Source organism: Eurypyga helias, unplaced genomic scaffold (genome assembly GCF_000690775.1).
Source record: "Eurypyga helias isolate BGI_N326 unplaced genomic scaffold, ASM69077v1 scaffold25724, whole genome shotgun sequence".
Taxonomy (NCBI): Eukaryota; Metazoa; Chordata; class Aves; order Eurypygiformes; family Eurypygidae; genus Eurypyga; species Eurypyga helias.
Genome location: NW_010248548.1, coordinates 152,194 through 164,309, shown reverse-complemented (window position 1 = coordinate 164,309; position 12,116 = coordinate 152,194). Strand labels below are relative to the sequence as shown.

The 12,116-nt window shown below is 50.9% G+C and overlaps 1 protein-coding gene across 1 annotated transcript; it reads left to right on the top strand.

The window, feature by feature from the left end:
- Window positions 1–3,370: 3,370 nt before the first annotated feature.
- Window positions 3,371–8,612, top strand: LOC104509228 (chromosome unknown open reading frame, human C3orf18). Its single transcript, XM_010151098.1, has 4 exons — window positions 3,371–3,598; window positions 4,983–5,008; window positions 6,652–6,781; window positions 8,532–8,612. Exons 1-4 carry the CDS (start codon window positions 3,371–3,373, stop codon window positions 8,610–8,612), a joined length of 465 nt encoding a protein of 154 aa, XP_010149400.1.
- Window positions 8,613–12,116: the final 3,504 nt, after the last annotated feature.

The window sequence follows — 12,116 nt, the reverse complement described above, 5'->3', positions numbered from 1 at the left end:
CGCTCAGGTTTTCCCGAGGACGAGTCTCGGTTTTCCCTCCGCGCGGAGTAGGCGCGGTGGGAGAGCTGGTCCCCGCGCCGGTGGCAGGTGGGATGGGACCGTGGCACCCCCTGAGAGCAGGAGGGGGCAGCTGGGGTGCGCCGAGACTGCGGGCAGGCGCCGTTGGGGCTTCCCCATGCGCCGGGGGCTGCCTTGGAGCCCGGTCAGCCCTGTACGGGGGCAGCCACAAGTTCACACCCTGGGAAGCCACATCCCGTAGCCAGCAGCAACCCGATGCCGCTTGTGCTGCTGAATGACGAGGGACACTTCACGGGGTGAAGTACTGCAGAAAACCACTAGCCATTACCCGCCCTCTTCATCCAGAGACCCTGTGACCCATCGTCATCCTTGTGACACAGACCTCTATTCCTGTCATACCCAAGAGGGAACTGCAGCACAGAGGGATTAAAACCAAGCCTCGGAAAAGCCAGCAGCCTCAAGGTAGTGCCTGACACACGATGTTCTCTGCATCTCGGAGATGTTGGCCACCACAGCGCCTATCGGAGACCAGTTTGGAAATGCTGGCTTCAGAGAGAAGCAAACATGTTTTCCTTATTCCCAGGCCCAGCAGAGCCCAGCACGGAGTGGTCCTGGCTGTGTGAGAAGCTCTGATGGTGCAGGCAGTGGAAGAATGCCAGCTCACAGCAGCTGAGGATCTGGTTCCTCTTCTGTTCTGTTTGTGCATGGACGATGCTGTAACCTGCCAACAATAGGTAGTAGCTGTCCCTGGCCCTAGAGCGACCATCAGAGGCTTGGACTGCGCCCAGCCTGCAGATGAAACTTCCAGCACCAGGATGACAGCAGGAAAAGGAAGGTGGCAGGAAAGATCCCTCACCCCTATCTGCTGTTGTAAGCTGTGGGCCCTGGGCCATACTTGCACTCAGCCTCCCTATCTGGCCTGCTGCCGCCTGGACCAGAAGGGGCTGGGGAACCGAAATATCCTCATCTGGGCCTGGAACTGGTTGTCTAAACCATGTCAGAAACCTTTCATACAGGTCTGCTTTCAGAGCTAGGTCTCTGGGCTTGGGAATCCTTCAGCATGGACGGGACCCTGGGAGCATGAACAAGAGCCCCAGTCCCACTTAACCAGTTTCTTGGCTGGCTAATTTTAACCTTGCCTGACTTCAGTAAGCAATGACCAGCAGCACAGTGTGTGCTCCCTACAAAAAGGGTCTTACTCAAAGGCTTGGTATCAGCTTAAACGTCCAGGTTCCAGTGGTTTTCTAGAACTGACACCCCGTCGCGATGAAGGCCTAACCCATTTTGTTTCCAGAATTCAGGAGGTGTTTGAGATCTAGAGCCATACTTTTGCAAAGCCCTTGAGCCTGCTTCACTCCCCTTCACTTAGGCTCTTTTTCCACTTTTTGTTTCCTTGTTGGTGGCTTTTTTAAAATGTGAATTATCGTCATGGAGAGTTTCCCTGAATAGCACAAATCGATGGTTCTCTCTGAGCAGCTGCTCGGTCTGCCCAATACCTGCTCAACAATTCCTTCCCTTTCCCTGCTGGGCTGCAGCTGCTGCTTTTGTGGCGCTCAGATTTCAAATTTACCATCTTTGCACCCGAGCGTCCGCTACCCCTGAGCCCCACGGGGGTCAGGAATGGCCGCTACCACTGAGCGCCACGTCAGGAATGGCCGCTACCCCTGAGCCCCACGGTGGTCAGGAGTGGCGGGGGAAAGCCAGGTTTAAACTAGGCGTGCGTGGTTGGGTGTCAGTGAGGGACACGCTCCCTTTCAGCTGCAACAAACTCATGTCTCAGCACAAACTTAGGTGGCATCAGAACTGCTATCTTCACATTTCTTTAGAAACTCTTGGGAATTTGACAGCTCCTGTAGTCTCCCAGGCATTTTAAATCCCCCCACCAACTCTGGCTTCACAAAGTTGTTCACAGGGAGCTGAGACAGATCCTGCGTGTGTGGTGAGGGATTTACCTGCTCCAGGAGATGCAGGACAAGTGGTGTACGTGCTGCCGACCGATCACTGGGCTGCCTGCCGCTTGCCTGATGGGATATCTCTGCTTCAGTTGTTAGTGACAGATGTTAATCATGCTGCTTAATGCAGTTAGGGACAGCAGTAGGGCGTCACAGCAGTGGGAGCTGCGCAATAACCTTGCCTAGAATAGAACAGAGTGGAGCGGAACAATGGCTCATTTCTCTTTGCAGGCACATCATTTTCTATTCAGAGCTCATTAACCCCTATGTCCCAGCCACATTCCAGTCCAGAGATGTAACGTCTGCTAAACCACAGGGAATTCATCAGAGGTCTGCTACAGTAGTTCTCGGGGTCAGTGCTGCTGTGGTCCACAGGTAGCTGCATTTTCACAGGAGCAATTGCTGAACTGATGTTTTGTACAGTGGGCTTGTAAACAAAGTTGTGGAAATACTTCCCATAGGACCATCCCATGGTGTTTTGCAACTCCTGATGATTTGCACAATATAAGCGTGAAGCAACTAAAGCCTTTCATGTTTTCAACAGATCTATCAAATTTCACAACTGCAAAACTGGACTCATTTTTAAATTAATATTGATAATTAGCAGTGCATGACTAAGCTTGAGTGGGTGCTTTCATGGGGGACTTGAGAAATACTCAGTGTCTTTAGTAGCAGATGGGGACCGGTGCAACCCGCTGCTTCAAGGAAGCTGCCTTTCCAGAGTGCGTGGGATGAGGGACAGGGGGGCGATGGATAGTGCAGTGACTTACCAGTCACCAGTGACTGCCACAACAGGGAAATCCTGCTTTGGAATCAGTAAAAAATATCCCGAGATATGGAAGCCTCATAGTGAGGGCCATTTTATTGGATGTGTACCCACTGATAAGGGGATCCATGTAACTTTCCAAAAATTAAAAGCAAGAGAGAGAAGCAGGAAAATGCTGTATCTCTCAGGGCAGACAGAGGCCACCCGGCTTAGCCTGGAGCAGTCTAAAACAGGGGTTCTGAGGTTGTCCCCACACAGATCTGCCGAGTGCCTGCAAGGAGGCAGAGCTGAAGCAGCGAGGAAAAAGCGTATCACCGATTCAAGTGAATCACGCATGACTTCGGGGACCTCCAGTACTCTCTGGGCATCTGTGAGCTGCTCTCAGACATTATACTAGTGAACTGTGAAGCTTTGGAAGAAGTTGTGCTTGTCTCCAAGAACTCGGCACTGTTCATTTCCTCTCATTCTTTCCTAGGCAGAAACCAGCATGCTTGCTATGAAGAAAAACCATCAGCAATGATGCTAGAGGATAGGCCTCACTTGAGGGTCCTTGATACGAATGGCAGCGCTCCGCTTCTGTAGCTGATGGGTGAGGACAATAGCTCGGTCAGAGGAGCTACCAAGAGCTGGCAGGATGAGTTACAGCTCACCCTCTGTGCAGGACTCGTATCGCAGCACCACCACCAAGCCAGACCCAGGGACAACTCTGGATGTGACTGTACCAGAAACAGCTACCGTAAGCCCTGAGACTACCAGTTTCAACAGCACCAAAATCCCAGATGTGGCCAGCAGTGGACCCGGCGTGAGCACAATGCTGCTGTCCTTCGGGATCATTACTGCAGTTGGGTTGACTGTAGCTATGGTAAGTGAGTCCTGCTAAATATTTCTGTCTGTTGAGGGTGGCAAAGGGGCTCTAGGGCTGGTGTGGGTTGAGTAGTTTATTTGTGTTTCCTAAAGACTCACCCAGAACTGCTGGGAACTGATAGTTCTTGACATCCTTTTCTTTTTAAGGCCTTTGTGCAGTGCCCCAGTATTTCTGCAGTCTCCCTGAGGTCCAGTCCAAGCAGGATGCTCAGCAGGCCTAGAGGAAGCCATATGTAGTATCAGTATTTAATAGCAATAGGAGGTTCAGTTAAAAGAACACAGGGCAGATTCTGTTCTGACTTGTTAACTGGAACGGCTGCATTGATTTAAACCTTGTCAACACGGCGGCCCACAAGAAAGTTCATCCAAATTAACTTTTAGAGCAGACTGTTGAAACCACGTTCATCTCCCCTCTGGACATGCCTTCTGAATTACAGCAGCCTGAACCCATTTTAGCTAGGCTTATTCCGGGCTGCATTTCCAAGGTTCTACTTGCTGGGCATCAGCAAGGTCCTTGAGGATTTGCTGCGTAACTAACCTTGCCATTAATGCTGCAGGCAGGAGCTTTCAGAAACGGTAGCTCTGGGCCTGACACGGGCAGTGCAGGCGCTGCAATAGTTCTTCTGATATGTAACCAGATCATTTACCTGCCAACAGAGAACGGAACGTAGCAGCAAGCTCCCATTCCTCGTATGAGGAAGAGTTTCACTAATACAACCAGCAGAGGAGTCTACAGAAAGGGACTACTGCAAAATTTCATTGCAGGCCCAAGGAGGAGTTTTTCCAAAAGCCCCTAGGAGAACCTGGAAACATGATCCTGGAAACGGTCATAAGTTCCAAAGAGCAACATCCAGCGTTCGTAGTTCTCAGAACAAGGCTCTGGAGGCCAAAAGCCTCACTTTCTTCCCACCACAGCCACCCTTACTGGCTGACACGAGGCAAGTCACTGAGCATGCCCTCTTTGCTTCTTCCCTTTACACTGGGGAGGGGGTGACAGCACTTCTACGCTGTAGGAAATCTACAGATGAAAACCACAAAGGGAAGGTTCTTCATCCACTCTTAAATTGCAACATTTGTCCTGCAGCCACCAAAAACGTGCTGAGCCACACCTAATAACACACCTAATACTCTCACTTCTACTAACACACCTAATAACAGGCCACTCAAGCACTTCGTGTCAGACACAACGCGCTGCCCAGCTTACACTGACGCCTGTGAAATCTCATTTTGGGTTGTCACTTCCCCCTTCCCCCAGCTCTGGTGGGCAGTGACACCGGCCTTGCTGCACCTCCTTTCTGCGTGCCCTGTGCCCAGAACTTCTCTCCTCAGCTGTTCCCCTTCCTACTGGGACTGTTGTAATGATGGTTTTCTTTCTCCCTCAGGTTCTGTATATCAGGAAGAGGAAGAGGTAAGTAGTGTTTGGTGCTGGCTGAAGGGAACTCAGTGCTCCGAAATCCAGGGCAAGCTAGGAAGGAGACAGGCAGATGGGGAGAGTGGAAGGAATGGCTGTCTGAGTACAAACCTACAGGGAATCAGCTGTGTGGGAATGAGGCAGGGGTAGGGACACAGCGCTCCTGGTACTGGGCACCTCCTAACACCAGAGCTTCAGAGGCTTCTCTGCAGCTTTGGAAAGGAAAACATGGTTGAGCAGGAGGAGGCTGGGGATCCTGCAAACTCTTCATGCTTCAGCTATGAGATGCACTAGAACAGAGGAAAGGGTTATGAGTGTTTGAGAAGCTGGGAACTCCGTCATGAGAGGTGTGGATTTCATGTTTCAGCCATTCCCAGATCCCTATGTTTTCCAACAGCCCGGGCCAGTGACAATGGCCTTGGAAGGCTGAAAACCTCTTCAGCTGCAGTTACAGCAACTGGCAGCAGCATAATGCAGGGATGCAGCTTTCTAGACCAACACTTAGCATCTCAATTTCCTTGTTAAGCTGCTGGCTGAAAACAGACAAGGGAGGAACATGCAGGGAGACACACGTCTTGATTCTTCTGTCTCCGACAGCAGAGATGTTGGTAAAGATCCATTAGATGTGGTGCCTTACCTCCCTGTGGCAGGCCTGGCCTGGCCACGGACTTTGAAGACTTTGCTGCTGCCAACTGTAAAATTTCCAAGCCAGACCCTAAAGCCCAGATCTGGGCACTGCCACAGGAGCAGCTAATGCTTGGCCTGAGAACATAGTGCTGCTGGAGATAATGGTTGTGTTGGCAAACCCATACAGGAGCAGGGAGGGAATGTGTCATCCTAACACTTGCCAAAACAGATATTTGTGGTGACACTGCCAGTAATTGCTTGTGTTTCTCCCTCCCCTACCCCCCAAAATTCAGCTACAGCCTAAGGCAGGGCTCGGTATTTTCACAGGAGCATGCCCACCCATCCGTCCTCTGTTTCAGAGCTGCCCAGTATTTAGGAAGACCCCTTGGGGTAATACTTTCTAGCTCTGTCACTTGGAGCAATGATACAAGAGTGAGAACAGTCTGTCCACAGGCATCAGCTTCCTACGAGAATCCATCTCTTTCCTATTTTCATTTATTGTTTATTATTTTCTATTTATTTTTATGTACTTCTACCCAGAGTTAAAGCACCACTCTTAGGCCACTGGAGCTAGAAGCAGATGTCTGCTGGCAGACATAGTATGACAGGGCAGTACTGGCTGTTGTGGGCAGAGGGACAAGGAGAGAAGTCACAGAACGTGTAGCCACTGTCTCTTTTGTCCCACCCCATAAAGCTTGACCTTTCAAGGTCTGCAGGAACTTAAATCCCTGTCCAGTTCCTCCATGCATAATGCCTGCCAACGTGGATTAGTGATGGCAGTTAATTCCTGTAACTGCACTCTGGGTACCTTCCACTCCTGCCAGCTGTGTGCAGTGGGTTCTTATCCTCATCCTGCAGGACAGGACGTGACCCTCACCCAGCAAGAGCAACAAGAGCAGAATCCCTATGCAGCAGGAGAGGTAGCCTGGAGAAAGCCGCCGCAGTGGGGTGGGGAAGGCAGCCTGAGCACCTGTCCTTCCCAACCAACCCTTTCCCTTCCCTCCCATGGGCAGGTTGGAGAAGCTGCGACACCAGCTCATGCCTATGTACAACTTTGATCCCACTGAGGAACAGGATGAACTGGAGCAGGAGCTGCTGGAACATGGGCGGGATGCAGCATCTTCCCAGGCGTCACAGAGCAAGGTAGGCTACAGCAGCCAGTGAGGCCCTTGCTACAACCACTGGTACCTGCACAGCTTTTGTTACAGTGGGTTTTCCTAGGGTTAGGAAACCATGGAAGACCTCAGGAAGACTTCCTCCAGTCTCTGCCAGGCCTGGAGATAGGGGGCTTGGGCATTTTGGAGTGCTTAGGATAGGCCAAAGAGTCTAGCGACTAGGACAAAGAGCCTGGGGAGGCAAAGTGCTGGCTCTACTCAACTAAGAGAGAGAAAAGGGCAACTTCAGTAACGGAGGGCGAGTTTACTACGGTTTACCACCCAGGGCACCACAAGGGAGTGGTAGGATGAATGCCATTTTCTGGGAGACGGGGCTTCAGTGTCCATAAAAGCAAATCATTCCCAGACAGTTTTAAGGTATCCCTGCTTTGCCCAGGGATGCAAGTGTGGAACAAGGCTCAGAAAGAGAAAAGGGAGGAGAGTTCTTGATTTGGATTTGGGGAGAGGGGAAGGCGGCTTTGCTTTGACCACTTCTGAGTGTTCAAAGGTATGCAGCATGCTGAGAAATAAGGTCCTTAGGGAACACTGACTTATTACATTTGTGAGTTAGAAAAGAGCTCGATAGCTTGGCCTGTTGGTTTTGGTTAATGGTCCAGATGGGTCTTAGACTCGAGGCTGTCTTCTTCCCCACTGTACCAAGAGGTAGGAGAAATAGGGAAGAAGGGCTTCTCACCATTGAATGTAGCCAGCTTCACGGTGTTTTCTGTTTCCTTTGTCACCCCACCACACAAAAAGCCGTTCTAAAAGACAGAGCCAGCAGGGATGGTTGGAACAGGTACGTCTCTCAGCCAGTGATGCAGCCTCTTCTTAGAGTAGACATTTCCTTTCTTGAATTCCTCTCCAGCTGCTCTGTGTTGCCTGTGTCTTCCCTTGCTTTCCCAGTTCCAGGAGCAGGAGTTGTCCCAAACAATTCTCAGTTTCCACGCACTTTACGCCTTCAGTTAACCTGTAGAAAGCTTGATGTGGGCAGAAAGGGAGAGAAGAGACAATAAATACAACTGTAACTAGAAAATATTTCCCTTGAGACATGCTTCCCAACCTGCCAAAGAGCACAAAGGAGATGTGTGTGTTGGAATATGAAAAATAGTTGACCTTTTCCATGCACTGGCTTGGGAAAGCAAGAAATACCATTGTGTAAAAGCAAAGGATCTTGTTCTCTGAGTAGTACATACTGGGAAAACATCAGGTCCCTCTATTAGTGCATGTAGAGAACTTCCCCTCAGGTAGTAAAGGGGGAAATGACAAGGCCAGAGTTAAACCTAGCACAGTAAAAGCAAATTTTTCCCATATAGGGCCAGGAGGGTACGTCAGATCCCTCCAGAGCTTGCTAATGCACAGACACCTTTGCTTAGGAAGTACCTAAGTTTAAAGACTTAACCTAATAGACAGGGAGAGTCTAAAACAACAGACAAGGTTCAGTCTGTGGCATGTTTCCAGGCCTTCTTGGTGTTTCAAGTCTTTTCATGCTGCCTTGTATATATAAATAGTAAGACCCAGTAATCCAATGATGTGGGGATTTTAAACTGGCATGGATGTGCTGACTTGCTCTCCGGCCTGTTGTATTTTTCTGTCACAGCCTTGTTAATGCCATGTTAGTCAGCCAGCCCCGCTTGTCGAGGGGCTGCGTCTGGTTACAGCAGGGTGCAGCCTGTGCCTAAGCACACGCACCTGAGCGAAGGCAGACTCGCTGGGGCTCATCTTTCACTGCTTCAATGCAGATTCTGCTGACAAGTCAAGGAGCCCTCCAGAGACCCAGCCGTCTTGTGTTCACAGACGTTGCCAATGCCATCAATGCGTGAACAATTCCTGCCCCTGCTCTGGGATCGTGCCGAGACTGGGGAGGATGAAGCCAACAAACCAGTGACTTCCCGCCAGCGTGGCCAATCCGCTGAGCCCAGCCGGCCACCCCGTTGGTTTGTGTTACAAATGGGCACAAGCACTGGGAACTGTCGTCACTTTGGGAAGCAAAGCCTTTGTGATGGCAGTGGGGATTTTTTGGTGCGTCTGTTACCACTGAAAGGTCCCGAGCTCCAGTTTCTGGACCGGTGCTGACCGATACCATCTACCAAGCTGCGTGCTTAGGAACAGCGCCTGCTTTGTTGTAGATTAACCTGTCAGAGCACGTGTGCGCGCTCTCTGGGTCAGGGAAGGAGGAGAGGTGTGTGTTTTGGAGACCTTCCCCGTTGGCTTTGTGCCACCAGACCCCAAGGAAAGCGATGAATGAGCTTCTCTGTGCAGTGACTGCAGCTTTGGCAGAGCCTGGCAGGGTGACTGGTGGCAAAGCCCCTTTTGGCAAGGAGAGCTGACTCCTCTAGCTGAGGGGTAACCTGGGCCATGCCAGGGAAAACACATATCCTGGGCTTATCTCCCGTGGGATGTGGGCTGCTGGCAAACGTGTGCCCAGGGTGAGGTTGGAGCATCCACTTCACCATTCACTAGCTTTAAGAAGTGAAATAGTGAACATCTGGCTGATTACATATTAGCTGAGGAAGTGGCTGAATATCCCAAATGAGGGCTGCTGTACAGAGTGGAATTCACACAGCTAGAGGCAGGGGGTGGCAGTGTCATGGCTACGTGACTCCCTGCTGCTGAGCTAGGAATCGTGGTGCTTGGGCCACAGAGGAGTTGAGTAGAACTGGCATTCCAATACCAAGTATCCCCTCCTGCTTTGGCTCAGGGAAGCTTCTATAGTGCAGAGTGTTATCCAGAAAAAATGATTAAGCCTTGGAATACTTTCTTTTAAATAAGGGAAAACATGTATTGGCTCAAAATTACAACAGCGCCATGTCTGCCCCCAGAGGTGACTGAACAGCTGGTTCGTACTTCCTTACCTGCCAGGAGCCGCAGTCCGTGCTGAAGGAAACACGGAGCTCTGTGTAGCTCATGTCACCTGCCAAGGCAGAAGGTGGGACTAGACAGGTAAGCCAGGAGTTTCCCTGTAACCCAGAAGCATCTCTCTGCCTGTGTGTCCTTCAGGAGGGAGAGCACGCGAAGGGGTCCCCAGCCACCTCGGCACGCAGCAGTGCGGCACGAGGGCTGTCCTCTGCAGAGCCTTCTGGTGGCCATCAGCCCCGAGTGCTGCAGACCAGCACAGCAGCCAGGGGCCAGCAGCACAGCCTGCATGCCAGCATCCATGCCCAACCGTGCACTGATCACCTGATTGCTTTGCAGTAAATGTATTTGTCAGGTCATATTCCAACCACAGCACCAGTCGGGAATCGGGGCAAGCCAAAACCTGAACGCAGATCTAAAGGCAGGCTTTATGCAAGCAGATGTTTCACTGAGCAGCAATTCAGGTATCATGTGTTCTGTTACAAGTTTAGACCTGCCATTTAGTTTTTTTTCCTCCCAAATTATTTGTTTTTTAATTCCCCGCTGTGATTTTTCTATTTTCAGTGCTCACTAAATGCAGACTTTCCTGGGCATGTGCCACTGACCCCTGCAGTGCACAGTCCCTCCCTCCTTCACTGGCACAGCTCCCCTCATGGCAGTTTTACAGGGCTAAGTTGCTTTAAGTTTTTAGCATCCCTCTTTCTTTTTAAAAGCAGTGAGTTCTGGGAGTGTATTAGGGCTAAGAGTGTCACCACCCGTGGAAAACAGCCCATCCTCCATACCCAGGGGATCTGGCAGGAGGCGCTCCCAGGCTGCTGGTTGCTGCTGGTGTTGGCACTCCAGGGATGCTCTGGAAGGAAGGTGAGTGGGTACAAATACTCAGTGTTTAGGGCCTCGTTTAGGTCCTTAGAATTTGGCCACTATCTGTGGATCTTCCCAGAGGTTACGCCTACGGGACCAGCTAAGAAGCAAATACGTCACCCTCCTACACACAGGCACACTTACCTCCTCCCTGAGTGCTCGCTGAGGGCAGCCAGGCACAGGGACATCAGATATCTCCCTTCCGCAGCTGGCACGTCACCGCCTGTCACACTCCCCCGCTCTGCAGCGGTGCACGGCTTCCCTAAATCGCGACGTTTCCCCTAGGAGTCTTAGGATTGGAACTTCCTTTGTTCTTTCAAACTCGATAAAAGACAAGCGTGAGCTGAGCTGCTTCCTCAAACCAACAGCCTACCTTGTGCTCTTTGGCCAACGCCATGCGCCGCTCAGGCAGCTGCCAAGCAGCGCATCGCCAGCTCAGGTGCACGCACACGCACCTTGTTCCACCTTAATGCTGAGAGAGCCCTCCTACAGCACACACCTACAGGAGTTCTCTGCAACCACCCTTCCTGTAATGGTAGGCTTTGCCCTCTGATGACTGCCCTTAGATTAAAGCAGTGCAGATAAGACGACTAAAAGAATATGATGGGTATGTGCTGGGCTTTACTGGAGTATTCTTTTAGTTCAGTAGCATCCCCTCCCTCTCACAGTTCCTGGAAGTATATGTCCAGTTTAGCAGAAGCATTATGATGTCATTTAATTCAGGTGTTTCTGTGTTTTAAGCATTGAAATATAATTAAACTATTCACATGAAATCTAGTGTGACTGTCTTTTTTTTTCCCCTCCCCTCATTCACATCTTCCACAGAAAACTGCTGGAGCGTACCCTCAGTACCTGATGGTAATTTGTATGCATTTCCCTACTCTTTCAAGTAGGAAAAACGTGGAAGGACAAGCTCTGTGGGGGTCAAGGTTTAGTGCTCCACAGCAGGGAAACTCAGACCTCCTCAGGAGGGCTTGGTGGGGAAGTTGGGAAGGCAGGAGCTTCCAGGCTAGCAGATCCTGGGCACCCAGGGTGCCAAAAGACGGATTCCAACTTGTCCACTGGCCACGTTATCCTTTAATCCGCTGAATTCTAGACAAAGCAGGGGCTCATCTGCTCACCTGCTCTCTGTCCCCGAGAGCCTGCCCGCACGGGTGAACACTCTGGGCAGCAGTAGCTCCGTGGTGATGCCGTCGGCGTATTTCAGATTTGCTTTCTGCCTCATCTTCTGGCCCACAAACCCAAAGCTTGGGAGTAGGTAGGGGAGCAGTCAGATCAACGGAAGAGGCTGTGCACAGGAGCAGAGTTCATTGCAGGGAAGGCTAAGGAGTCGTACGGCACACACAACACCACGGGGTGTCAGCAGAGAGGCTGTGGGGACTTCGGGATGCAGACGTGAAGCCGAATGGGCTTCTGTTCCAATGAAGCCAGTAACGAGGTACTGTAAGATACACAAAAGGATGGACTTGGGTACCAACACTTGGGTTTAAGGACCTGTCTCTTTTCCTCCATGTGTGATTATGCTCATTATTCCTTGTTTTCACATAGATCTGGGGGTGCTCCTGAATGACCGAATCTTGGTTTATAATCCCCAAAGCTCCAGTTCAGAC